Source organism: Lytechinus variegatus, chromosome 6 (genome assembly GCF_018143015.1).
Source record: "Lytechinus variegatus isolate NC3 chromosome 6, Lvar_3.0, whole genome shotgun sequence".
In the NCBI taxonomy this organism is placed as follows: Eukaryota; Metazoa; Echinodermata; class Echinoidea; order Temnopleuroida; family Toxopneustidae; genus Lytechinus; species Lytechinus variegatus.
In genome coordinates, this window is record NC_054745.1 from 21,721,172 (window position 1) to 21,747,469 (window position 26,298).

At 36.9% G+C, this 26,298-nt stretch overlaps 1 protein-coding gene across 1 annotated transcript; it reads left to right on the forward strand.

Moving 5' to 3' along the window:
* Window positions 1-104: 104 nt before the first annotated feature.
* Window positions 105-24,580, forward strand: LOC121417202 (pleckstrin homology domain-containing family F member 2-like). Its single transcript, XM_041610819.1, has 9 exons — window positions 105-193; window positions 1,329-1,393; window positions 10,373-10,510; window positions 11,705-11,768; window positions 14,000-14,125; window positions 15,839-15,942; window positions 17,265-17,421; window positions 18,210-18,307; window positions 20,692-24,580. The coding sequence occupies exons 1-9, from the start codon at window positions 178-180 to the stop codon at window positions 20,722-20,724; spliced, it is 801 nt and encodes a 266-aa protein (XP_041466753.1). The 5' UTR covers window positions 105-177; the 3' UTR covers window positions 20,725-24,580.
* Window positions 24,581-26,298: the final 1,718 nt, after the last annotated feature.

The following is a 26,298-nucleotide window of genomic DNA, read 5'->3' on the forward strand; positions in this document are numbered from 1 at the left end:
TTGTGAGTTGTAATCACAAAAGTATGCAGCGTTTCTCAATTTTCTAAGATTATTTTCGATTTATGAATCACGATATACAAGTTTAAATCGGGGTTGAGTTCAGATTGATGCTTTACAAAAATTGAGTCATGTGACTGGATCAAAGGTTATTTCAACTTTTTCTTGCACATTATAAACATGGTAGATCGGCTGGGTGAGTAAAGCTTTACTTCCGATAGTTTGTTTCACTATTTCTAACCCTCCTTCCCATTTCCGGTACCTAGCTTAACTTTTAAGAGAAAGAGTAAAAAATACAGATAACGAATAATTGCTTTGATTGTTCATATTAATTTGGAAAGTGTCGATTTGGGGTGGTCAAAGTTGAGTGAGATTGACGGTGATCACAATTTTATTGCGCGTGCGACCCGTTCTCCCAGAAAATTTACGCCGCCCACCTCGGCGTATGATATTGTGATTAACCCGTTGAGAGAAAGGAGGCGTTTACGAAGAAGAGTTTGCGTGTCACATTGGGGGACATTGCAGGTTTTTGTTCACAAGATGGGACTACCATGATAAATTGTTATCAGCCCAACCATACCTTTTTGCCTAAATTATTTTTTTCATAAAATCCTAGTAGCATTTGACAAGAATAAAATTATTAAATGGTGATTTGACTTTTTGAGAGATGTGAATCGCACACGGCACAGGTTTTGAACTTTTCAATGAATGAGAGTCGAGATGAAAGTTGACTTGAGAGTTGAGTCGGTGTGGTATTGTTGTTGTTGTTGTTATTTTGAATAGGCAAACTAGTCAGTTTTGACTATTGTTGCCTTATAAATATGCTTTTCTTTTTTTCAAAAATATGATAATTTCTTTGTTCAAATTATGTCAGTTTGAAAAGTAAAAGAAAGAAAGGAAAGAAAAGTTCCCAGGAAATTGTGCAAGACCACCTCTCCTGCCCTGTATTAGTACTATTGCCCTGGAGTGGTACTGAGAATGATCGATTCTGTTGAGTGAGGCAGAGGATGTCGGGCAGAACAAGAAAAAGAAGAAAAGTAGGAACAAGAGAAGAAGAATAAAAATTTAAGGAAAAAAATGAGGAAGAGCCGAAGAGGAAGAATTATGATTATAGGAAATTAAATAGAATAAAATTATGGATGCTAGCTAGATAATTGAACCCTTGACCTGCTCAGTCTTGGTTCAAAGGTTGAAAGTATGTCCACAAGACCATAATTTCTGCAATTCACAACGCTAAACTAGTGTCGAAGAATGATTAAAAAAATAAATGTTTGTATCAGTCTGAACGAAAGAAATAAATGTTTGATCTTTTATTTGTTTGTTTTGTACAGTAAACAGTGAAGCCAATCGTAAACGGATTGAGCAAGTGGAATTATGCTTTGGAGGCTCAGGCCAGGTAAAAATATTGATTTCTTCAACCTTATTTTCCCTTTCTTTTATTTTGTTTAAATGCAAGCATGAGTTGTCATTTGAAGAAGGTTATGCTAGAGAGGAAAGATATGGAGGGGGCATTTCATGAAGAATTTTTGTTGGTAATTTTCCCTGACTAATTTCAGTAGCTTATCACAGTCATAAGTGGAAACTGCTGAATTTTTTGATGTTGAAGTTCTTTTGTAGAATAGACAAGGAAATGGGGTATTTTAAAATTCTAATATTGAAAAAATAAATCAAATTTTGAGTCTTTATAAGAAAATTGCTTGGAGCATATAATTTCCAGCTTTCTGTTTTTTGGCAAGATAGAATATTCCTGCTCTAATGCATTGAAAACGATATTTTAAAAATATATTTTAGACATCATCATCGCATTGCAAGCAGTTTGGAAAGAGTGATATTGAAAATGATGTATGTATCTCCAATTTAGGTATGGTGATTTTTCATAGATGATCTTTTCTGTTTAGAACTGAAACCTGTTTCAAACTTGATTTAAAATGCAAATCGATTTTGTCATAGAAAATGTATGGTACATCAATTCCAGTTCAATGAATTTTCTCATGGAAAGTAATAAAACCATATATCAGAGTTTCCGTATTGATTAATACTGATAAGCCAAAAAAAAAAATTACTGCTTAGTCTGTAGTGACTCTATACCATAAAAGAGTTCAGTGTACCTCTATTACATGTAGCTGATTCTCATATATTTCTGTTAATTGGATGATATGTCATATTACATGTACACGAATCTTATGTATGACCATTATTAATTTAGACTTTAGAGTGTAACAATGAACTTGAAACAACAGTTATTAACTCTTTGCACGCTGAATTAAGTTTTGGGGAATTATAATGATTGTTTCCATGTTATTTTCGTTGAATCATGGTTTCCATTTTGAACCATTGATACTGATATAGATGTTGTTCAAGAACTTCTGCCATTTATTAACTTATCTATCATGAAGTTAGGGGGAAAACTTATTATTACGATTGTTGAAATTCCTTGTACGAATGTGCAAAATTGCAACATCAGCGTGCAAAGTGTTAAAGAATGACACAATGTATTTGGCATGGGAAGTGTCGCCAAGTTTTACAGAACATTTGATCATCCTTATCATAATCCATGATTGCATGCATTCTGGATTAAAAAAAAAATGTCTCCTAATGATAGAGACACAATAGCCAGTTTGAACAAGTTGAGTTATCTGCTCATCCTATGTGTGATAATTGCCAATTTCGAGAGTGAAGATTGTAATGATATCCTCAACAGGGATAAAATTTCATGGGGGCTTGGAGCTAACTTGCTCCCGAAGGGCCCCCAAGAGCGCTGGAAAACTGAAACAAGGCCCTTGGAATTCCCATATGTTCAGATTGTAGGCTAGATAATGAAATACAACAAATACATTGTACATGTATATTGTATGGTGATCTCAAAAAGTAGACCGGAGTATTAGTTTTCAGTTCACCTGGGGGCCATCCCATAAAGCTGTTCTTAAGTTAAGAGGGACTTTAAGAACGACTGGTGAGCCTAAGTTATTGTTTAGCACATATAAGACTTATGAATACGCGCTAAACAATCACCAAGTCAATACCAATTACCACAAGAAAGGATCACCAGTCATTCTTAAAGTCGCTCTTAACTTACGAACAGCTTTATGAAACACCCACCTGATCCTCAGTGAAGTGCTCAGTAATGACATATTGCAATGCCCTGGAAAGAGTTGCATATATTTTTCAGTAAATAAATCATCATTAATTAGGATGATGTGAGATTGCACACTAATCAGGCGAAAAATTTCTAACGTGTCCCCTAATAGGAGACACTAATCCTCATATTTTGTTATATTGAAGTAACCAATGCAATTGCATGCAAAGGGTTAAAGTTATTGACTGAATGGTAGAATACATATTGAGCTATAATATACTTTCATGAATGATTAAAAATGATCTGTGCGAAGTAGACTAAGTGTAAGTTAAAGGAGAATGAAATCATTGGAACAAGATAGCTTGTGTGAAAGCAGAAAAATCAAAGAAACAGATCAACAAAAGTTTGAGAAAAATCGGACAAATAATGAGAAAGTTATGAGCATTTGAATATTGCGATCACTATTGCTATGGAGATAGCAAATTGGCAATGCGACAAAGATGTGTGATGTCACTGATGAACAACTCTCCCCATTACTTTAGTATATATTTCACTTGAATTGCCTCTTTTATCACATTTATCCATAGTTCATGTGTTCTTTCTACATGAGGTCATGTAATACATATTTTTTAAGAATACATAATGGATAAAGAGTTTGTATTATCGTAAGAAAAAGCAAAAAGAGACATTTTGAGGGTATTTTATAGTCCACCAAAGGGAAAGTTGTTCATCAGTGACATCACACATCCTTGTCGCATTGCCAATGGGAGGATCTCCATAGCATTAGTGATTGCAATATTCAAATGCTCATAACTTTCTCATTATTTGTCCGATTTTTCTCAAACTTTCTTTATTCTTATTCTTTGATTTTTCTGTTTCTACACAAGACTATTTGTTCCAAAGGTTTCATTCCCCTTTAAGCTGGTGCACACTACATGTATTAAAGTGGTGCAATACAAATTTCAAATAATTCCAACCAATAAGATTTTAGTGAACAGAGTTCAGAATAGGTGTAGGATTTCTGAAATTGAAATTCAGTCCAGTTTGAGCCTTCCTGTAGGAATAAAACCAAATTCAATTTCAAATCATAATGACCTCATCGATTGCCACTTGAAGCCAATTTGGACTTTACTCCGACCTCAGGACTTGCCACATTCCTGACATTATGCTGAACTTTAAATGAAAAAAAATTACTCCTTGGAACTCTCACATTTAAAGAGAAATGCCAGTAGTTGCAGTAAACACCGATTTCATGAGAAAGTCTGTAAAACAAGGCTTAATTGTCAGTATATCATCGAGGATCTAGATGTGGTACATGAACTTAGTGAAATCTTGAAATCTACGCTGAAAAATGTTCACACTGAAGATCTTCAACACAGATAAGCGCATGTGGGACAGTGTATAATTATTGCTTTGAAAGTCGGACCCGATGCTTGACCCAAATCCTGTGCTTATTTGCTGATTTCTCAGCAAATACACAATTTCTTCCAGAATCCTTTGGCACATACATGTATGTTTTATCTATACAAACAGACACTTTGGTGGTCATTTCTTTGAATCATTGGATTTGGTACGAACTCTTTTTAATATCGTTACCACAACTGGAATTTACCTTTAATGCAAAATGTGCTTTATTAGAGTATATAGTGTGCACTGGCCTTTAGACTTTACTGATAAATCAAGATTAGACTACATACATGTGTTTGGGTCCGTAGGGTGAGGCAGTAGTGGGTAGTATGCTGTGCAAACCCTTCACTCGAGTTAAGGGTCTGAATGTGCAGCCTACTCATGCCTTGTGTACTGAAGGCCCTCTCGCTCAGGAAACAGCAAGTTTTGTATGTGCTAGTCTTTACGTGGAGACACACTTGTTGATCAAAGTTTTAATCAGGGTCTGTGCCTGCAGACTAGTGGGTCTGTGGGGTGAGACCAAACACAAACTTGACAAATTTGATGTACATTCATTAGACCAAGTGGTACATTTAAGTTAAAGATTCCAGCTGGAAGCTGGAATGGCAGTAGTGGGTACTTTAGCTGAGCAGTGAAGATGTACGTTTACATGTGTGTGGGGGAGCCACTTCCATTCACAAGTGGATACCATGCGCGACCATGGGGTCTCAAAACGCACACTAAACACGTAATTTCCATATTCTGAAAATGCACCCCTTAACAAATATTGGCGTGTGAAACCCTGCCCTTAACAAGTATTGGAAACAAAACGATACTCTTGGCAAATATTCCCTGAAATGAACCCCTAAACAAGTACAGGAATGTTTTATTGTTACGGGTCCTTCGGTCATCGGCTTTACCTTATTTGGTTTAGTACGACCCCACCTTCTACACCTCGCGCAAAGTGGACTCTAAACATGAAGCGTTGGGGCAAAAAAGGACATCCTTTAGAAAACATTTTAATTTTGTTTTATCATCTCCGCAAATTCTACCCTAAACACGTATTTGTCCTAGCGAAATACATGTATCACGTTACGTACGTAACGTGCCCTATCGTGAAAAAGACATCCTTTTTACGTGTTTTTTGGGGTCGCGCATGGTATCCACTCATCAATGTAAGTGGCCCCCCCCCGGGTGGGGGGGAGGTGATCAATCTATCGGATCATCCATGCACCACACACAAAAAAAATTGATCATCGCACAATGATTTCAGTACTTAAACAAAATACTTTATACTGTTAGATTTGACCTCACGGTGGATCCTAAAATCTGCCAAAGTTGAATGTCACTAAATTCCAATTCATACTAAATTATATGAATACATTATGTGTGCCCTAACACGGCTATGATGTGATCTACAAAATGTATGTGAAATGTGTTTCATTGGATGAATTTTTGGGATTTTACATAAAAATTGGGTGCCTGATCAAGATAAGATATCTATGTATGTTTGTCTTGGTAATAAACTACTTCTTAAGCATGGACCGGACTGCAAATGTCAGGATATAATCTTTGTACATTTAGCTTTCTGATATGTATCCATTAATACTAAATTTGTATTTAATAGTACTGTGCTTTAAAAGGAAAGAATAATCATCAGCAGGAGAGGGCACTCGATGCCAAATTTTAAAATTTAATTGCTGGAAAATGCCGAATTTGAATTCTAAAATTTATGATTGCTGAAAAACATCCAATGACCAAGTACTTTTTTGCATTGAAATATTTTATGGTACTCAATTATAATTCATGTTACTGACCCTTTACCAAAGCTTTTTTAAACGTCACTGCTCACCGGGTGGGATTTGAACCCCTGACCCTTGGTTTAAGAGTCAAGTGACTGAACCACTACACCATGACACCATCATTTAAAGGTCAAGTTCACCCCAGAAAAATGTTGATTTGAATAAATAGAGAAAAATCAAACGAGCACAACGCTGAAAATTTCATCAAAATTCGATGTTAAATAAGAAAGTTATGACATTTTAAGGTTTCACTTATTTTCACAAAATAACGATATGCACAATTCAGTGACATGCAAATGAGACAGACGATGATGCCAATCACTCACTATTTCTTTTGTTTTTTTATTGTTTGAATCATACAATATTTCATTTTTTACAGATTTGACAATAAGGACCAACTTGACTGAAACATATATTATCACACAATGCTAATTCCACATGTTCAGGGAGGAATTGATAGTTGTTTCACTTGTCAATGAGGAGAAAATTAGAATGTTTCATATTTCATTTTAATAACATACAAAAGAAATAGTGAGTGGATGACATCATCAGTCTCCTCATTTGCATGCTGACCAAGATGTGCATCGAACTGTTTTGTGAAATTAAGCTTGTTGGATTTTTCTCTTTCTGTTCATAGAAACTTTGTGTTGGGATGGACTTGTCCTTTAAGAGTCAAGTGACTGTTCAAACCATTACACCACGACACCTCCATATAATAATATGCTTTTATAAAGGAGGGCAGCAAATTCATGGGTGGAACTGGTATTCGTATGATGATTTACTCATCAACTTTTCACAGAAAGATGTTCCACGTAGGTGCATCAAACTTAAAAAATCGAGTTGCATGTACAGTACCAATTGTAAGGTGTGCAATGGCCTTTACACAGGCTTTTATCTTCTCTTTGCTAGTGGATTTCTTATGGGCTATTTCTTTTTTTTCCACATTATGGCGATTGCAGAGTTTTGAAGCTATTTCTTTAAAATATGGGCTACTGTCTACGTGTAGGAGTAACTAGCAATTATGCAGTAAAAGCAAATTTCTAAATATCTTTATTAGAAAATTTATTTTCTATAATTGTGAAAATGGATGTGACAGAACTTGGGGCGACTCAAGAAAAAATGGTCACCCCAAAGCATGCATTCACAGGAATTTTAGGGGCGTTTTAGGCTGTCGTGAGGGCGAAATGGAGCATTGCCCTTAAATGCATTCTCTATGCTACTCTCTGCAATGTCGAACAGGTGAATCACATCTTTATTTCCTCTTTGTACTGACCTTCATTTTCTCCCTAAAATACACTGTCATGATGAAGGTTAACCAACAATTAGTCATCAGACTCTGGAGAATACAGTATGAGGGGATGTGTTCACATTGCACAGAATAGTCATCAATCTATATACGTGTAGCAGTAGGGATGTGTTCACATTGCACAGAGTAGTTGATCAGTCTCTGTCGTAGGACCAATAAAATGTCTTGGGAATGTGTTCACATTGTACACTGCACAGAATCAGCCAGTCTTTGTAGTTTTCACTACCAGGGATGTGTTCACATTTACACAGAATCATTTTCAGAATAGAAAACAGTCTGTGTAGACTTTAAAGCTGTGCTCATATTTCATATTTTAAACAAATCATAAATTTCTGTAGTACATGTATGCATTTAATACTAAATAATGTATATGGTCACATTGCACAGAGGACGCATGATTGATCAGTCTAGTTTAGGCCTACAATGTACAGGCTATAGTACTAAGAATACATGTATGTTCGCATTAACAGAGAGTACTTGTCAGTCTGTGTGTGTATTTGAGTTTTGTCAGACGTGCTTAAATCGGATTTACGTCTGGAACCGACCTTGTTCGTCACCATCTGAAAGACGTGACCAGGGCTCCGTAACACAAAGATTACCGATTAATCGCTAATTTGAAAGAGCAATTCTGATTGGTTCCTATTCAGTCTACGGAGCAAAATGCACATGGAAGGATGATCTTGATAGGCCATTTCATTTAGCGATTAATCGCTAACCTTTGTGTTACGGAGCCCTGGGCTCGAACCTCTGCATCAATTTGTAACTTCCCCACATAGCTTGGAATACAGACGCATGCCACAACGCCCAGTTTTCAGTCTCTGTAGTAGGACGTACATACATGTATACAATACATGTAAAGTAATTGTAGGGATGTGTTCAGATTTGCACAGAATATTCATCAGTCTGACAGTCTCTGAAGAACAAGTATGCATGTTCACTGTACAGTATGAGGGATGTGTTCACATTGCACAAAACGATATCAGTTTGCATATTAGTCCATATTACACACACAAAAATCAGTCTATATGCTGGGGATGTGTTCATATATCAGTCATCAGTCTCTGTAGTAGACAATAGGGATGTGTTCACACTTCACGTAATTTATACTAAGTAGTCTATAGTGCTATTAAAGAATTCAGCTTTCAGCGTAGTTTTTTAATCACACTAGGTGGTTTCAGACCGCCTCGAAGTTCGTCAGTTCCAGGTATTCTCTGATCGGGAAATTTACCCCGATCAGAAAATACCAGGTATTTTGGTAATGTGAAAGCAAACTACGCGTAATATCCCCGAAAGGAAATACCCGCTGAATAGTAGGTACTTGGCGAAATTACAAGAACTTTCGCGGGGATTTTTCCAAGGTCGCAGGTATTTTGGCGATGTGAAAGCAAATTACGGGAACTTTTAGCCAAGCGTGTCGTTGGGCGCGGCGGCGTGGGTGGCTGCTGGGCTAGTGATTTTGAATCTCGCGCCTTGCCTGCTTATCAGACCATACTGCGCATGCTCGTAACTTCGGGAACTTATCCCGAAAGGGTATGTTTCAGGGCGGTGTGAATGCAGGAATAATTAATGGGTATTTTTTAGCCCAAAAAAGTTCTCGTAATTTAACGGGGATTCTTGTGATCGAGGCGGTTTGAAACCACCTATAGTCTCTGTGGTAGTATTCACTGGACATAGTACTTTACACTGGACTTTAATAATAATTTTCCTGTTTACAGTATACATGTATGTATACCGGTACTTAAACAGGAAAATTATTTTATACCCATATACTTTTATTTCAAAGAGGGCTTCCTCTTTCCTTGTTCCTTATTAAAATGAAATCTTTACCTTGGCTGTTTTTCAAAGGGCGGTACATATGTCAAGCATCAGGAGCATTTCATGAATAGGGGTTTCCCTATACATGTAAGCTACTGAACCTTGAACCTTGAAATCCCCGACCTATGAAAAATGTAAAAGTGACAGTTTTTCATTGAATTTTCAAATACATGTGCATTATTAATTTCAAACTCCTGTTTTTTACTTTACCGGTATTATATTTGTTTTTTAATTCAAAGTACAGATGTATAAAAGGATTGAAAAATCAATAATTATCAAGACAATTGCCAATTTGGGAAGGAAAGAAAGATTGATTTTGACATGATAGCTACATGTACATACTATGCCTCTATTGGTAGACATTGGCCCATACAGCGCACTTTGAACTTTAAACTCTGGTGCCCGTTTCATAAAGCTGTTTGTTAAAGTTCAGAGCGACTTTAAGAATGACTGGTGATCCTCTCTAATGCGCGAAACCATCGTCAATGAGCATTTTGGTGTATACCATTCACCACAAGAAAGGATCACCAGTCTGTCTTAAAGTCACTCTTAACTAATTAGTACAAACAGCTTCGTGAAAAACCCACCTGGGTTTTGTTTCATCGACGACAAGTTGTCAGACCTGACATCTTTCTCTGATGTTGATTGGCTGAGAGGTACAGTACTGTTACTATGGCATCCATCGGATAAAATGGGACTTGGCGGATAAAACATCCGACAAGTCCTTTCATGAAACGCCCCCCTGGTCTATTGGTGGTGGTTTAACTATGGATAGCCAGTTGTGACTGACAGGTATCTCTACCAGTAAAACTTTAACGGATTTTCCTCAAACCTTCACCAATATTTTTTACTATTTTTTCTGCTATTTTTACAACAAAGTCTTCTTCAGGGTGAACTTCCCCTTTAACACAGAGACACACAGAAAAACTTTGATCCAATGGAGCCCTCCTACATGTAACATTATTTTTGTCATTCATCCTTTCTGTGCAGCCCCTAGCTGTTCCAGGGCGAGTGTTGGTCGGCGAGGGCGTCCTCACAAAGAACTGCCGGAAAAGATGCAAGCCTCGTCAATTCTTCCTCTTCAACGATGCCTTGGTTTACGGCAATATTGTACTCAGTAAAAAGAAGGTACATGTACATGCTTGAAAACCCTATAGCAACTCCTCCCCACTATGCCTACATGTATTCCCCCCCTACCGGCAAAAAATTATTCTTTTTATTTGTGGGGGCTACTTTTCCAGGTCTTCCAACTACTCCCTTTTCCCAGGAATTAACCAGGGGGATGTTTCACAAAGATTTAAGTATGACTTAGAGTCGCACTTAAATACCGAGTTTCGTACGGTATGAAAGGCTTGACCGCATTGGTCAGATCGTGTCATGATGACGCGCACTAATGCGTATCTATCAATAAGATTGCGCGTTGCATATCATGGACACGTCTGCATTTAAGTGCGACTTAAGTCATACTTAAATCTTTGTGAAATACCACCAGGTTTTAAGATTTTTTTATCAACCAAAAAGAAACATTCTTTATACATGTAATTGTGTGCAAAATTTGTATTGTCTTCCTTGTTTGTTTTAAATCAAAATATACTTCCAGGTTTTTCTTCCTATGTATTCTATCTATACTTTAAGAAGGTATGCAACTGTAAAACTCTTCCTTGTGTATTGTTTTTCTCTGTATTTTTATATTTTTTTATTACTGGTAGCAAATACTATATTTTCCCTCTTGTGTAGTCTCGCTTCCAATATATTGATCTGTATTATTACTCACATATTTGTAATATGTAGATGATTGCCTTTCATGTTTGTTTTTTACTCTGTATGATTGTGCTTCCTTTTTTTGTTTACCGGTGATTTCAGGGTGCTACATAAGCACTTGCCCGATTGCCTGGGGCAGGTAAAAGTTAGAGTCAGGCAAGTGTTTTGAAGTAAAGACCAAAACTACTTGACCGAAATTGGTCAATCGAAATTCTAACAGTAGAATGACCAAATTTAGGGTCGATATATGATATTAACCCTAATTTTGGTCATGGGAGGCAAGATAAAATCACTTTGGAAAAAGAAATGCAATAACAAGGTAGATCAGTTTATGTCAAAATAGAGAAAAGGTCAATGGTTTATAAAACTGCAAACCTTTCTTTTGAAGAGGTAAAACTATTTTTTCAAGGATTTCAAGTATATATTCCAACTATTTAAAATTTAATTGCCTGACTGGGCAGGTGCTTTTAAAAAGTTATGTAGCACCCTGAATTTACTTTAAAAATGACGGCACTTGCTCTAATTCTCTCACTTTCTTGTTTTTTTTAAATTTATTTTCAGTACAACAAACAACATTTATTGCCCTTGGAGGATGTGAGGTTAAAATCAGTGGACGATGAAGGCAGTAAGTGAAATTTTCTTTGATTTTTTTTATCGACATGTAGCATGCTTTAAATTTCACGTTGCAAGTTTTTTTGTTTACAATTCACAAACATAAAAGCATAAATGAATAGATAAATGAATTGTCGATATTTTAAGAACATTCTTGGTAAATGAAATACCAAGTTGCATATGGTATGAAAGGCTTGACCGCATTGGTCAGATCGTGTCATAAGGAGGCGCATAATTGCATATCTATCAATAAGATCGCGCGTTGCATATCATGTACGCGTTGGCATTTAAGTGCGACTTAAGTCATACTTAAATCTTTGTGAAACACCCTCCTGGTGTTAAAGCGGATCCGACTAGAACAGAACTACCAAGGTCAGGGGTAGACCTGAACAAGAAGCAGAAATTTTAGTTCAGTGCACAAAAGTGAATGGCAAATTCATGCCACGTATATCTGGAAAGTTTTGGTTCCTGTTGATAGAGATTCTGACATCCAAATAATAATAATTTATATAGAGCCATCTATCGAGAAATATTCTATTCCAAGGTGCGATGTTATTATTATTATTATTACCCAAGCTTCAGCTCGAGCTGCCTTTCAGCGCTCATGCATTCAAGGAATTAATCCTGCGGGGTACCCATTCACCGCATTTGGGTTGAGTGCAGCACAATGTAGATAAATTTCTTGCTGAAGGAAATTATGCCGTGGCTGGGATTCGAACCCATGACCCTCTGTTTCAAAGTCGGACTAATCCACTGGGCCACAATGTTCCACTCTCCAAATATTAAATGCTTTGCCTATATGGGCTCAGCACGATTTTAAGTCACAATGCTAAAACAGCCCTAGGACTTCAAGGGTGATTATCTTTACTTACATGTACATGTAGGGGAAGGCGGGGTAAGTTGTGACAGTTTTTGCTTTTTGCATGTTAAAATAGATATGATTAATAATCTTGTCGAAATAAGTACCTTGCCTTGAAATTTCATTCTTCTGAAATATTTTCCACCTATATATAACTTTCTACCCCAACACTGAAAGTCATCGTGACCTTTGAAAAAAACCGATGTCAAATGGCTCAACTTGCCCCATATATGGGGTAAGTTTGAGCCACCTTCTGGGGTAATTTGAGCCACAAAAACTATGTACAAAATGTATGGGGGAGAACCAGCATGTCAATTTTTTGTTTAAAGTCTTTTCACTTGCTAATTTTCTATAAATACTAACATTCTGTAAAAGGAAAAGAGCAGTCATGTCAATTTGCTCCTTTGAGCCTGCATTTAAATCGACTTTTATGGTTTGTTTGTTTTTTAAGATACATTACCATAGGAATTACCATGGCTCAACTTACCCCATGCTGTTTGGCTCAACTTACCCCAGTCTGAACTTAGTGCGATAATTTTGTATCCACACATTTATTATGCATCCATCATATAAAAGACTATGACAAGAATGAAGATCCATACCTGGACTAATAATGTTGTTATCATGTCTTTATTATATTTAAAGACGTGTGTGTTTATAAAGCACTTATCTATTTCACACTCTTTTTTACTTTTTTGGCTGAAATTCACATTTTCCCCTCTAAAAAACTACTTTTTGTTTCAAAGTTGGAAACAATGCGGTGGGGTTAAGGGGTTACGCTATGGGTCATCAATACATGACACCACCACAATGTCTGACTCATTCATTATTGGCCTGGGGCTGGTGGCTCAACTTGCCCCTATGCTCAACTTACCCCGCCTTCCCCTATACATTTAAAAAGCATTTATGTAGCTTTCATTTTCATTGAACATGCTCAAAGCACTTTACCATATCCATGTACATGTAAATTCTACTCTTCAACTGCTTACAATATATATTAAAGGAATATTACTGAGAAAACAAATAGGTTTTTAGCTTGTTTTTTAATACCGTTATGGAAGAATATGAACGAATGTTGCTAGGGAGACATCACAAATATACAAATAACATATTAAGGAGGCTCGATAGCTCAGTCGGTAGAGCGGGGGATTCGTATTCCGGTGACCCGGGTTCGATTCCCACTTGGTGTGCTAGTGCCCTTTGGTAAGGCATTAATCCTCAGTACCAGGTCCTTTGGAGGGGACCTAAGCCGTCGGTCCTCTGGTTGCTTGCTTACAAGCATTCATGCTTTCTTAGCAATCAGGTAAAAAATCACCACCAATCAATCATTGACATTGTTATTTATTTATGCATGTAATTTTCATTCTTTGTTTATTTTTTTTCAGATTTAAAGAATGGTTGGCAGATAATCAGTGCGACCAAATCATTCACAGTGTATGCTGCCACGGCAACAGAGAAATCAGAATGGATGGCACATATCAACAAATGCATCTCAGATCTGCTAGCAAAAAGTAAGTGTTCATGATCTTTTAAAGACAATTCGTTGGATTCACGATACGGCGCGCCACATACCGGGTGGGTGTTTCATAAAACTGTTCGTAAAGTTACAAACGACTTTACGCACGACTGGAACCTGTTCTTAGGTCATAAATCAATTACATAGGGATATCACATAGCGCAAGAAAGGATCACCAGTCATGCGTAAAGTCATTCGTATCTTACGAACAGCTTTATGAAACACCCATCGGTTGCAGCGGGCAAGCAGAAATTTGCTGTGCCTCGTGGGAAAGAGTCGACATCTGTTGCGCGTGCTAGTAGTGCATGCGTGCAATTGTGCTGCGCTGGTCAATGTGGCTTGCAATGCTGTTTTCCAGGGTCCAGGAGGTGGGAGTTGAATTTGCTGCATATTTCTTTGCGAAATTTTAACAATTCTTCCTTTGATTTTGCCAAATGTATGCATGTGAACTAAAGCTCCATAGTTTAGTGGTTTGGGTTGGTCTTGGGCTTGATATGGCAGGTGTTTGATTTATATTCTATTTTTGATATTATATTTTTTCCCCCAGACAAGATGGGATTAATTTGAGATTCTGCTCAGCGTTTTCCATTTCGTCCAATAACCAGTTGGTCCAATAGCCATTTCGTCCAATAACCAGTTGGTCCAATAGCCATTTCGTCCATAACCAGTTGGTTCAATAGCCATTTCGTCCATAACCAGTTGGTCCAATAGCCATTTCGTCCAATAACCAGTTGGTTCAATAGCCATTTCGTCCAAAAACCAGTTGGTTCAATAGCCATTTCGTCCATAACCAGTTGGTCCAATAGCCATTTCGTCCAATAACCAGTTGGTCCAATAGCCATTTCGTCCATAACCAGTTGGTTCAATAGCCATTTCGTCCATAACCAGTTGGTCCAATAGCCATTTCGTCCAATAACCAGTTGGTTCAATAGCCATTTCGTCCAATAACCAGTTGGTTCAATAGCCATTTCGTCCATAACCAGTTGGTCCAATAGCCATTTCGTCCAATAACCAGTTGGTCCAATAGCCATTTCGTCCAATAACCAGTTGGTCCATTAGCCATTAAGTCCATGAAACATTAGGTCTAATTTGAATAGTGAACATTAATTGGGTGAGATGAATGAAAATAAAAAAAGGTTTAAGACATACTGATTGTTAGACGAACTGGTTATTAGACAAAGTGATGACTGGACCAAATGGTTGTTATAGACGAAATGTTGATAGATGGAATGGCATTAGACTTAATAAAGGGAGACCATGCGATGAGTTGATGAGTTGGCAATAAACAAATCGGCAGTTTACATTTGCCAAATATATTGCAATTTATGATAGGTATCTGCTGGCTGTATAGCAGGTTGAGGTAGTTTTATTTCGCAAAGATGAATATGTGTATATTGGAACTGAGGTCTTGATATTTGTTGGTCTTATGGGTGCCTCGTGGTCTAGTTGTTCTGACTCTCTCCTTAGAAACAGAGGGTCGTGGGTTCGAATCTCAGACATGGCGTATTTTCCTTCAGCAAGAAATTCATCCACACTGTGCTTCAGTCGACACAGGTGAGGTAAATGGATACCCGGCAGGAGTAATTCCTTGCATGCACTAAACGCCGGAAATGGTAGCTCGAGCTAAATGATAATAGCAGCGCTTTGTATCCTCAGGCAAATGCACTTTATAAATCCAGCTATCATTATTATTCTTATTATGTTTCAGGTGGGAAGAAGCCTGCCACGGAGCTAAGTCCGGTCTGGGTTCCTGATCATGATGCCCCACATTGTATGCTGTGTAATAAGAGGTTTACCACCCTGTTCAGACGGGTAAGATAATCTTAAAGGACATTTATGTAATAAGAGGTTTACCACCCTGTTCAGACGGGTAAGATAATCTTAAAGGAAAATGAAACCTTTGGGACAAGAGAGCTTGTGCGAAAATAGAAAAATCAAGGAAACAGATCTACAAAAGTTTGAGAAAAATTGAATAAATAATAAGAAAGTTATGGGCATTTGGATTATAGATCATGATTGAAATGTAGATCCCCCATTGATGATGCTACAAAGATTGTGTACGATGTCACATGTGAACAACTTGCAATTACTTTTGTATATATTTCACTGAAACTGCTTCTTTTATCACATCTATGAGCATGTGTTCTTTCTTTAGGAGGGCATGTAATACATATTTTCAAAGAATACATTATGCATAAAGAGTTTGCTTCACCATAAGAAAGAGCAAAAAGAGACATTTTGGGGGCATCTTACAGTCTATCAAACGGAAAGTTGTTCACATGCGACATCACATTTCTATATTGCACTGCCAATGGGAGGATCTCCATAACATTAGTGAATGCGACAATCTTAATATTTATGTAATGAGAAGTTTACCACCTTGTTCAGATGGGTAAGATAAAAATGAATGTTTATATAATGTGAAGTTTACTGCCCCATTCAGACTGATAAGATAATTTCAACATTATTGTAATATGAGGTTTACTACCATGTTCAGACAGGTAAGATACCCGATAAGATAATTCTGACATACATGTAATGAGGCATTTACTATCCTGTTCAGATGGGTAAGATAATCTCTTTGACATTTATGTGAGAAGATGTTTACAACTTCATCTACTAACTATTTTTCATTTTTCAAATGAAAATTTTATTTGTAAGTAGTTAATCTGAACTATGTAAAGTAATGTTACACCGAGTGGATATTATACGAAATAGATATTGGTCTAAGTGGCATTGGCCTTATTGGATAGTAGAACCAGTGTGTTGGCTCAGTTGGTAGAGTGTCTGTCTCATAACCCAAAGGTCGGGAGTTCAAGCCCTGGCTGCGTCAGACCAAAAGATGTTAAAAGATTAGAGTTATTGCTACCCTGTTTGGCATTCAATGATTTAACGGATAGGGCAACATCGATCTGGCGCTGCGGTGTGGGTGCCGGGCCCACGATCAATTGGGTTGAAATGCATTTTTAGAGTATTTCCTTTTCAGATTCTATGAATTTTCATTATTTTTTCAACTAGGATTAGACCTTGTTGGATGCGACAAGATGGAAAGATGATAAAGCAGATGTAGACAAATTCACAATTTACCATGAAATTAACCTCCATTTTATTTTCTTATGCTCTGTCCCTCTCAGCACCATTGTCGGAAGTGTGGTAAAGTGGTTTGCCAATCTTGCTCTGCGAAGAAGTTTCTTCTACCCCTTCAGTCGGAAGCCCCCGTCAGGGTATGTGATTACTGCTACCAACAGCTTTCATTGGAGAAGAACGGGACGAGAGAAAGGCTTGGACAGAGTAAGTTGTCATTTTTAGTCTCCATGATCAGGATGTTAAATCCGAATCCCCATGTTGATAAATCCTTCATTTTGAATTATGTGTCTTTGTTAAAATATGGGATTATTACTAGCATTGACTCTCATTGGAGAAGAACAGAACGAGAGAAAGGCTAGAACAGATTAAATATTATCTGTCTCTTGATTAGGATGTTCATATGTGACTCCCCTAATGTAGCGTCAACCCTTTATTTTGAGTCAAAGCCCTGTCAGGGTATGTGACTTTTACTACCAACAACTTTCAATTGGCGGGAAAGGAACAATAGAAAGAAAGGGAGAGTGACTATTTCCTGTCCCGTACCTAGGATGTGAAATCTGAATCCCCTTGTATCTCAAATCATTTACTTCGAGGTGGAGCACTTTCATGGTTTATGACTATTGCCACCATGTATTTCATTGGAGTACACTGAACCAGACAATGGCTAGGAAGAGAGTATTGTCAGTCACAGGGGAGCGTTTCATCTGTATTTGTTTTCTTAGAAACTGTCAGATGGAACAACTTTCCTTGATTTTGATTGGCTGAGAAGCACTGTTTACTGTGGCAGCTGTGGGATAAAACAGGACTTGTCGGATGAAATGCCCGACAAATAATTTCTTGACATGCTCCTCTGGATTGAGATGTGAAATTTCCTTTGTTAGGTGTAGCTTTAATAATCCCTTCGTTTTGCACATTATTTTGTTTTTGTACGAAAAAAATTGCCCATGCTCAAGCTTCGCTTTCAACGATATCTTTTTTTCTTTAATTTCCAGCTCGGAATGCTGCCCCTCTTGATCAAGACTCCGATGACGATGATGACGATGATGAGGACAATGATGGTATCAATAGAAATACACAAGCAGAAGATGTGGTATGTAGTTGGTGAATGTTTATGAATTAGACCTCATTCTCAGTATACTTTGTAAAACTAGTTCAGTGGAAACTGGTTTAAGAAACCAGTTTGGAAGATCAATTTGCCAGCGTTCCCATCCGATTACCCTATAGTGAGATGTTGTTTGAAGGTTTGCATGGTGGCATGTACAATTGCTGATGTGGTTTACGGTACACCATGTGGAGTGTTGTAGAAGCAGTGGATAGAAGAAGAGAAGAATGGATATGCGAGAAACTGGAGATTTGAGAATAGAGTATTCTTTCTTGAGAATAGTCCTGAAAAGGACTGTAAACCAGAAGGAATGTTGAGTGAGAACAGCTTGAGTAGTAGAGCTGATGAGGAGATGCTGGCTTGCGTCGGCGAGTAGAGATGATGAGTAGTAGAGAGACTCGACGTTTCGGACAGGTTGACTGTCCGTCTTCAGGAAGACGGACAGTCTTCACTCCTGAAGACGGACAGTCAACCTGTCCGAAACGTCGAGTCTCTCTACTACTCATCATCTCTACTCGCCGACGCAAGCCAGCATCTCCTCATCAGCTCTACTACTCAAGCTGTTCTCACTCAACATTCCTTCTGGTTTACAGTCCTTTTCAGGACTATTCTCAAGAAAGAATACTCTATTCTCAAATCTCCAGTTTCTCGCCTATCCATTCTTCTCTTCTTCTATCCACTGCTTCTACAACACTCCACATGGTGTACCGTAAACCACATCAGCAATTACCCTATAGTGGTTTTCAAAACCACTTCATGTATAGCAGCCCGTTGCTACGGGAACGCTCTCAGTGGGGTGACATGTTTCACACAACATTTGAATCCGCAGTGTAAACAGCCTACACACAGTGCGTGGAGAAGCGTGCCAAACATCGTGTGGAGATCTCTTCCCGAAGAATTGAATTGTCCTCACCTACGCTTAAACGAGGCAAAGAGGTCCTGAAAAATATATTGCAAAGTTTTCCAAACTGGTTTGGAAGATTGCTTCCAAAACCGCTTCGAGCATTCCCATTGTTTTAATTCCAATTCATCTTATGCCATTTCATACAACAGCCAACTCGTCTACTATCATTTGGTCTACCATCAGTTCGTCCACTCACCATATGGTCTTCTTTCATTTGGTTTAATGCCATTCTGTTTCATAACCAGTTGGTCCAATGGCCCTTTAATCCATATTGGTCTAATTGGACTAAGTGTTAAATTGTGGAAAATGAATGAAAATGAAATGGATATTAGACCAACTGGTAATGAGTCAAAATGGTCATAGACGAAATGGTGATTAGAAGGAATGATGATTGGACCAAACAGTTGATGGACCAAATGGTTGTTGGACGAAATGTTGATGGACGGAATGGCATTAGACTAAATGAAAGTAGACCATGTGGTGAGTGGAAGAGTTGGCAGTAGACGAATTGGCAATTGACTGTTCCCATTACATCTTAATCTAGTTTCCACCTAGGACTGTAAAGATAATTGGGAACTTAGAGTATTACCAATTAATTTGCTTAGTGAATTTAAAATTCAGTATAGTCATTTTGGTGTTGATGTCCAGCTATTATAGAAACCCCAAGGTTTTCCTTTTCTCAATTGCCAATCCTGTTTTCTTTGGTGTTCTGTGCATCGCATTATGTGTTCATCAGTGACATATACAAAACGACAGAAAATTTTGAGTAGTGAAAATATTTAGAAAAACATCTGGTCTTGTGCAGATAGAATTTGGTATACACGTGCTAAACATTGAGAACAGGTTAGATGGGCAATTTTATGCTTATGCACAGTGCTAGTCTGTATGACTGTCACTGGATTTGTCATAGTTCTAATTTCTGGGGCAGAAAATAGTATTCATGAGTATTCATGTAGTATTCAAAGTTTTAATGAAATTCTGGGAATTCTGTGTTATTTCTAAATTCTATGATTGTATGATTTTTTCATTCATTAATCCATATTGTTGGCGCGTCTTGGTCTAGTGGTTCTGACTCTGGCCTTTCAAACAGAGGGTTGTGGGTTCGAATCCTAGCCATGGGGTGTTTTCCTTCAACAAGAAATTTATCCACACTGTACTGCACTCGACCCAGGTGAGGTAAAGGGGTACCGGCAGGAAGTAATGCCTCAAAAAGCTGTGCGCTCCAGACTAGCCTAGCCGGGGTAATATAGGAGCGCCTTGAGCACCTAGCAAGGTGGATACGTGCACTATACAAATCCTATATTATTACCATGTTATTATTATATTGGAGAAGAATTTGGACTCTAGGCAAGCACAAACAAGGATTATATATAAATAGGATATTAGACATTGTAATGATGATGATTTGCAGTGTTTACTTCATGATCTGCTTGGAACTGATTTCTCTGTCTCTTTCATTACCTTTCAGCATCCAACATTCTACGAAGAAAATTACCGATGAGATGATCCAGTGGCTACCCCATTCCTCTTGTGCCAATTTCAATAACATGGAAACCTTAACCCTTTTAATTCCTGGAACTGGTTGACCCCTGTACAAAGCGTATGAGAATGATAGAACTCGGAAGTCAACAGATTAACCCTTTGCTGACAGGAACCCGGTGACCCCTGTACAAAGCCTATGGGAATCACAGAACTCAGTAGTCAACAGATTAATCCATTGCCTCCTGGAATCAGGTGATCTCTGTACAAAGCCTATGGGAATCACAGAACTCAGTAGTCAACAGATTAATCCATTGCCTCCTGGAATCAGGTGATCTCTGTACAAAGCCTATGGGAATCACAGAACTCAGGAGTCAACTCAGATGTCAATAGATTCAAATTGGAAGCATGTCCACTGACTTGTGTAGGCATGTTCACATAGGTTTTCTCCTCTTCTTAAGAAGCCTTTACAATCCATTGATATGTTCACACGTACCTTGTAGCGATTATCATCGTGTTCATATGCCTGAATGAATAAGACCATGCATTAAATCATATAAAACTTTTGACCTGTTCACACATGTTAAATAAACTGTGTGAACTCCATAGACTTTGCATGGGGCCCACATGTTAACAAAGTGCTTAATGGACATTTAAAAAGAAAGAAAAATGTATAGATCTGAATAATGATGTTACATATGTAATGAAAAAAGAAATTTGAATTTATGAACTTTTAAATATAAAAAGAGTGGAATATATTCCTTCTTTTTTCCGACCTCTTATTTAGTTTTGGGAGCAAAGGTATACATGTGTATTGGTAATATACAGGTCATTTCCAAAGCAGCTTTGACTGTATTTTCTAAAGAGCAGGTCGATTGAGAATCCACTTTTTTGTAATATTTTCTTAACGATCAACATTTGTGACTTTAAAAAAAATGTGTATATCGTATCATAAGCAGATGGTTTCATGATATGGCCCAATTCTTATCTGGACTTAAAAAGTGTTTAGGAAGCCTTTTTGGCAAGCAAGAATGGTTTAGATGTACATGTTTAAGTATTGCTCAGAAAATTTTGCGATCATTTTCTAATTTTGAATTCCTCAATATGAGATGTTCCTTTTACTGTAAGATGATGACATGAAATACGATTATGGTCCCATATGGTTTCATAATGGGTCCCACATATGATTTCATAATATTGCCTACATAGGCTTTCATAATGGGTCCGATATGGGTTTCTTAATACGTTCCCACATATGGTTGCATGATAAGACTCGTATATAGTTCCATTATTGGTCTCATATACGGTTTATTGATTGGCCCCACATATGATTTTATATACAGGGCTCAAATTGGGTTTTATAATAGGGCCCTCTGATGAGTTCATAATAAGGCCCATATATGATTTTCTGGTAGGGCCCACAATTCCACATAGGGTTTCATATTAGGTTACACAAATGATTTCATACTGAGTCCCACACATGATTTATTAATTGGCGCCACATATGATAATTCCATCATAGGTCCCAAATGTGGTCTCTTATTAGGTTCTGCATATGGTCTTATAATGGTTACCAACTCACACCTATCGTTTCATATGGTTTTATCAAAATAGGTCTCTATTATACCGATTTAATTGTTTCGTCTGCTACCCCATTGACTTAAAAAAAAAAAATGCTGAGCTTTAATTGAGCGCTGTGAAGCACATTGCCTAAAGATCAAGCCTAGCATTTCCCACTGCAATAAGAAATTTTAAGTGTAATGGAAACTAAAATGATGAAATCTTGCTGATTAATGCTCAAAGCTGCCCTTTTCACATTTAGAAACGCCTCCAACACTTAACTTATCAGCACTGGGGCCTGTTGCCGGAAGAGTTGCAATCAATCGCAACTCTAAAAATCATGCGCAACTTGATTTTCAATAAATTAACAGCGCGCATTTCGGACTTGTGATTGATTTTTGACTTGCGTTTAAACGCAACTCTTTCTGCAATGGACCCCTAAACACATAAGGAACTTGCTCTCTCTACTTAGGTTTCATTAGTGATTGTAGGTTATCGCAAGTTTAGGAATGATTAGATTGCACAAAATTACTGTAGTTGAAATAAAACTAATGAGATATGTTGATTTGAAAAAGGATAATATTGATATGTATTCAGTGACCTTTGACACGAGGAAGGCCAATTAATTGTATATGAGATTAAGATGTATTATATCTTTTATCATGTTTTTTGCAGATATATATAAGCATAGTATACAAAACTTTTACTTTTAATGCATGCTCTTTTTTATCTCTTGTCATTGTATTAGAAGTAAAACAGTATCGCTATGGTGATAACCATGTTTATATTTGCGAAACTTTGGTTTTACAATAAATTTACGTTTGTATTGTAAAATTTGGTACATGGACCCTCTCAATACAAATGTGATATTTTTTGTCCTATATCAGCTATTTTTAGATTTTTTAAATATTCTTTTTACTAATTATTTACTTATTTGTGTTCTGGGTATGATTGGAGCTACACTTATTTATTTAACTTTCATCTCTTGCTACTTTTCACTTTGAATTTGAGTAGTGCTGTTCGTACACTGTTTAATTCATAAAACAAAGGGGAAAAAACTTATATTAATTATAAATTCAAGAAATACAAATTGTAGTACATGCAATTTCTAGACATTTCTTAACGTTTCTCCTAATATAAACTAATGCATGGAAAATAAGCCTGAAAATGTTTCTTTGCTGCATATGTAGATATTTAGCTCAACTTAAATAACACAGTAAAAGTATACCTTACAAAACTGCCAACATTATCATTTCATATCTGCGCACAGATTTTTTAATCATTTCTCTTACCGTATTTACATGTTTACTGACATTTCACTTTGACCTTCAATATCTCCATCTAATATGGCAAGAAAGGAAATCACAATGATGTTGACCATAATGGGGGGGGGGGATGGTCTAACCATGTATGGTTATTAGATTCTCTCTGGCAAGTTGTATGAAAAGTCTCTTTTAATTCATGTTTCCTTTTTATATAATCAATCACGTCCATTACGTCTCACCTTTTTTATATAATTAGTGATGTCCATTACGTCTACAAATTCAGCTATTGAAAAGCAATGTCTCTTTCTGTCAGAATAATTTTTCTATCTGCATTCAACAAAGTTGATTTATCCCTTTAACCCATGAAGGTAAACAGCTTTCATAAGCTCAAAATAAAACTTATTTTCATTATTAGATCAGCAACAATTATTTTCTATTCATATTCATATGTTCATGTAAATAGAACCCATGAGATACACAGACTTTCATAAGTAAAAAACACAAATCCCGTTATACTCCTTAAATTGGCAACCATTATTAATTTTCTGTTTATATCCATATGTTCATATGAATTGAATCATGAGGTACACATATTTCATAAGTTAAAAATTAATATTGTTTTGATCCTCAAATCAGCAACCATTATTAATCTTCTATTCATTTGCACATATGAATAGAACCAATGCAATACACAGCGTTCATAAGCTCAAAATAAATCTTATTATGATCCTCAAATTGGCAACCATTGTTAATTCTCTATGAATTCATATGTCCATGTGAATAGATTCCATGAGGTACACAGCTTTCATATGCTAAAAAATTAATCTTGCTATGCCTATCAAATCAGCAACAATCATTAATTTTCTATTTTTCATATTTTCCAATAATTCTTAAATGGATATAGCGCAGTGATTATTTAATGACAAAAGAACGATTCTTCTGAAGTTGCTGATTGCATTTTGAAACAGTGATTTTTTTTTATTTACTCTGTAATGATTAGCTCAAGTTAACTGGCTATTATTCATGCACTACAAACTGCATGTTGAACGGTATGAAGTTTTTCAGTACACTTCTTCCTTGTGAGACTGCTTCCATGTGAGACTGCTAGTATTAAGGAAGAAGAAATGAAAAACAGCAAACTTTTCTTCTAAAAGTGTCTCTTTTATGGGGAAACCAAGTATCGGTACATTCTCTGAATAATTCAGCTTAATGCAACAACTTAGGTTGGAGCCTCATGTACATGATTCATATGGACCAAACATAAGAAAGATTTAACTTTCTAAATTCATTTTATGAATATGAAGGCAACGTTGTATTTCAGGTGGGTTTTCACAAAGATTTAAGTGTCACTTTGATGGCACAGAAGGCAGATATTACATCGGCCAAATCCTCTAAATGGGGCATTGCAAGAAACTTGTGATTAACTACAAGTCTATTTTTGTTCCCGAAATCAATCTTACATTTAATTGTAAATATCTGGTTGATAGCTAATCTGCTTCTTGAAAAAGGAGTGTAATCTGATTTGCTACTATTAAAATTGATCCAACAATTGATCAATTGCAACAGAATATATACAATTGATAGCAAATATTTTCTTGCAACACCCCATTGGTCACATTTAGCTGTTTGTGAAACACCCCCTGGAATCTTATCTGAATAGAGCATTCATTTTGCATGGAACTCATCCGAGATGATAAATGTACATTTGCACAAATTTGAAACAGAATGCTTTGTCTCGTGTTTATCCTATGTACCGGAGGTAGCATGTCCTTCTGCAATATGTGAACAGGGGCCCGTTGCAGAAAGAGTTGCAATCAATCGCAACTCTAAAAATCATTCGTAACTTGATTTTCAACCAATCAACAGCGCGCATTTGGGACTTGCGATTGATTTTTTGACTTGCGTTTAAACGCAACTCTTTCTGCAACGGGCCCCAGAACCAATTGTGGTGATTGTCATTTTGTACAAAGAAATCCTGAATATACACCTATATTGGATGTAAATGATATTGCTTTCTTTTCCCATTTTGTGATTCAGTTTGGCCCGTATTCTGAAGTCGGGTTTAACTTAAACTCGGGTTTAAAGTTGTGGTTTAAGTATGGACAGCCAATTGTTGCATAAATCACTAACGGTAGAGATATCACATTTCAGCTCATTTGGCTCTCAAATCATTCATAATTGTCTAGGAAGTATATATAGATTATGGTCTTCACCATCGACGAATCAGGAAAGAGCACAGTAAACATAAGAAACGTACAACTTAATAAAAAATTGATACTTATGGCTTCCCATACTTAAACCACAACTTTAAACCTGAGTCTAAGTTAAACCTGACTTCAGAATACGGGCCTTTGTGTTTAATTATTGCGGATTTGTTGAGAAACTACATGTAGATAGAGAATCAAGGACATTACAATTTTTAATGTGAATAAGGATTTTTATCTTTTCCTCATCTTGATATTTGAGGTGACTTTCTGGTGAAACTGTGAACATAAGATATTTCAATATAACATAGAGGAGAGATATTTTTGTAACTTTTTCTTGAAGATTTTTATACCTTTTATGACTCTGTAATTAGGGTTTCCGTGTTTTTTCAAATCCAGTGTTTGTTGAGTGGATGTGAACAGACCCACCTCATCCATGCATATGTCTATATCTTATTCATGTAGTGACTAAGGTCCCTTTCAGATATGTCATTTAACTCACATGTGACAGGGGGTGTCTAGGGATTACCCCGTTCATATGAATCAGACTAACGTTGAAAATTGAAC

Bases quoted from the DNA above. Each gene is read 5' to 3' on its own strand.
- LOC121417202 (XM_041610819.1), top strand. The intron at 10,511-11,704 runs GTACATGTACAT...ATTTATTTTCAG, and splicing joins TTGTACTCAGTAAAAAGAAG to TACAACAAACAACATTTATT. The intron at 14,126-15,838 runs GTAAGTGTTCAT...ATTATGTTTCAG, and splicing joins CTCAGATCTGCTAGCAAAAA to GTGGGAAGAAGCCTGCCACG.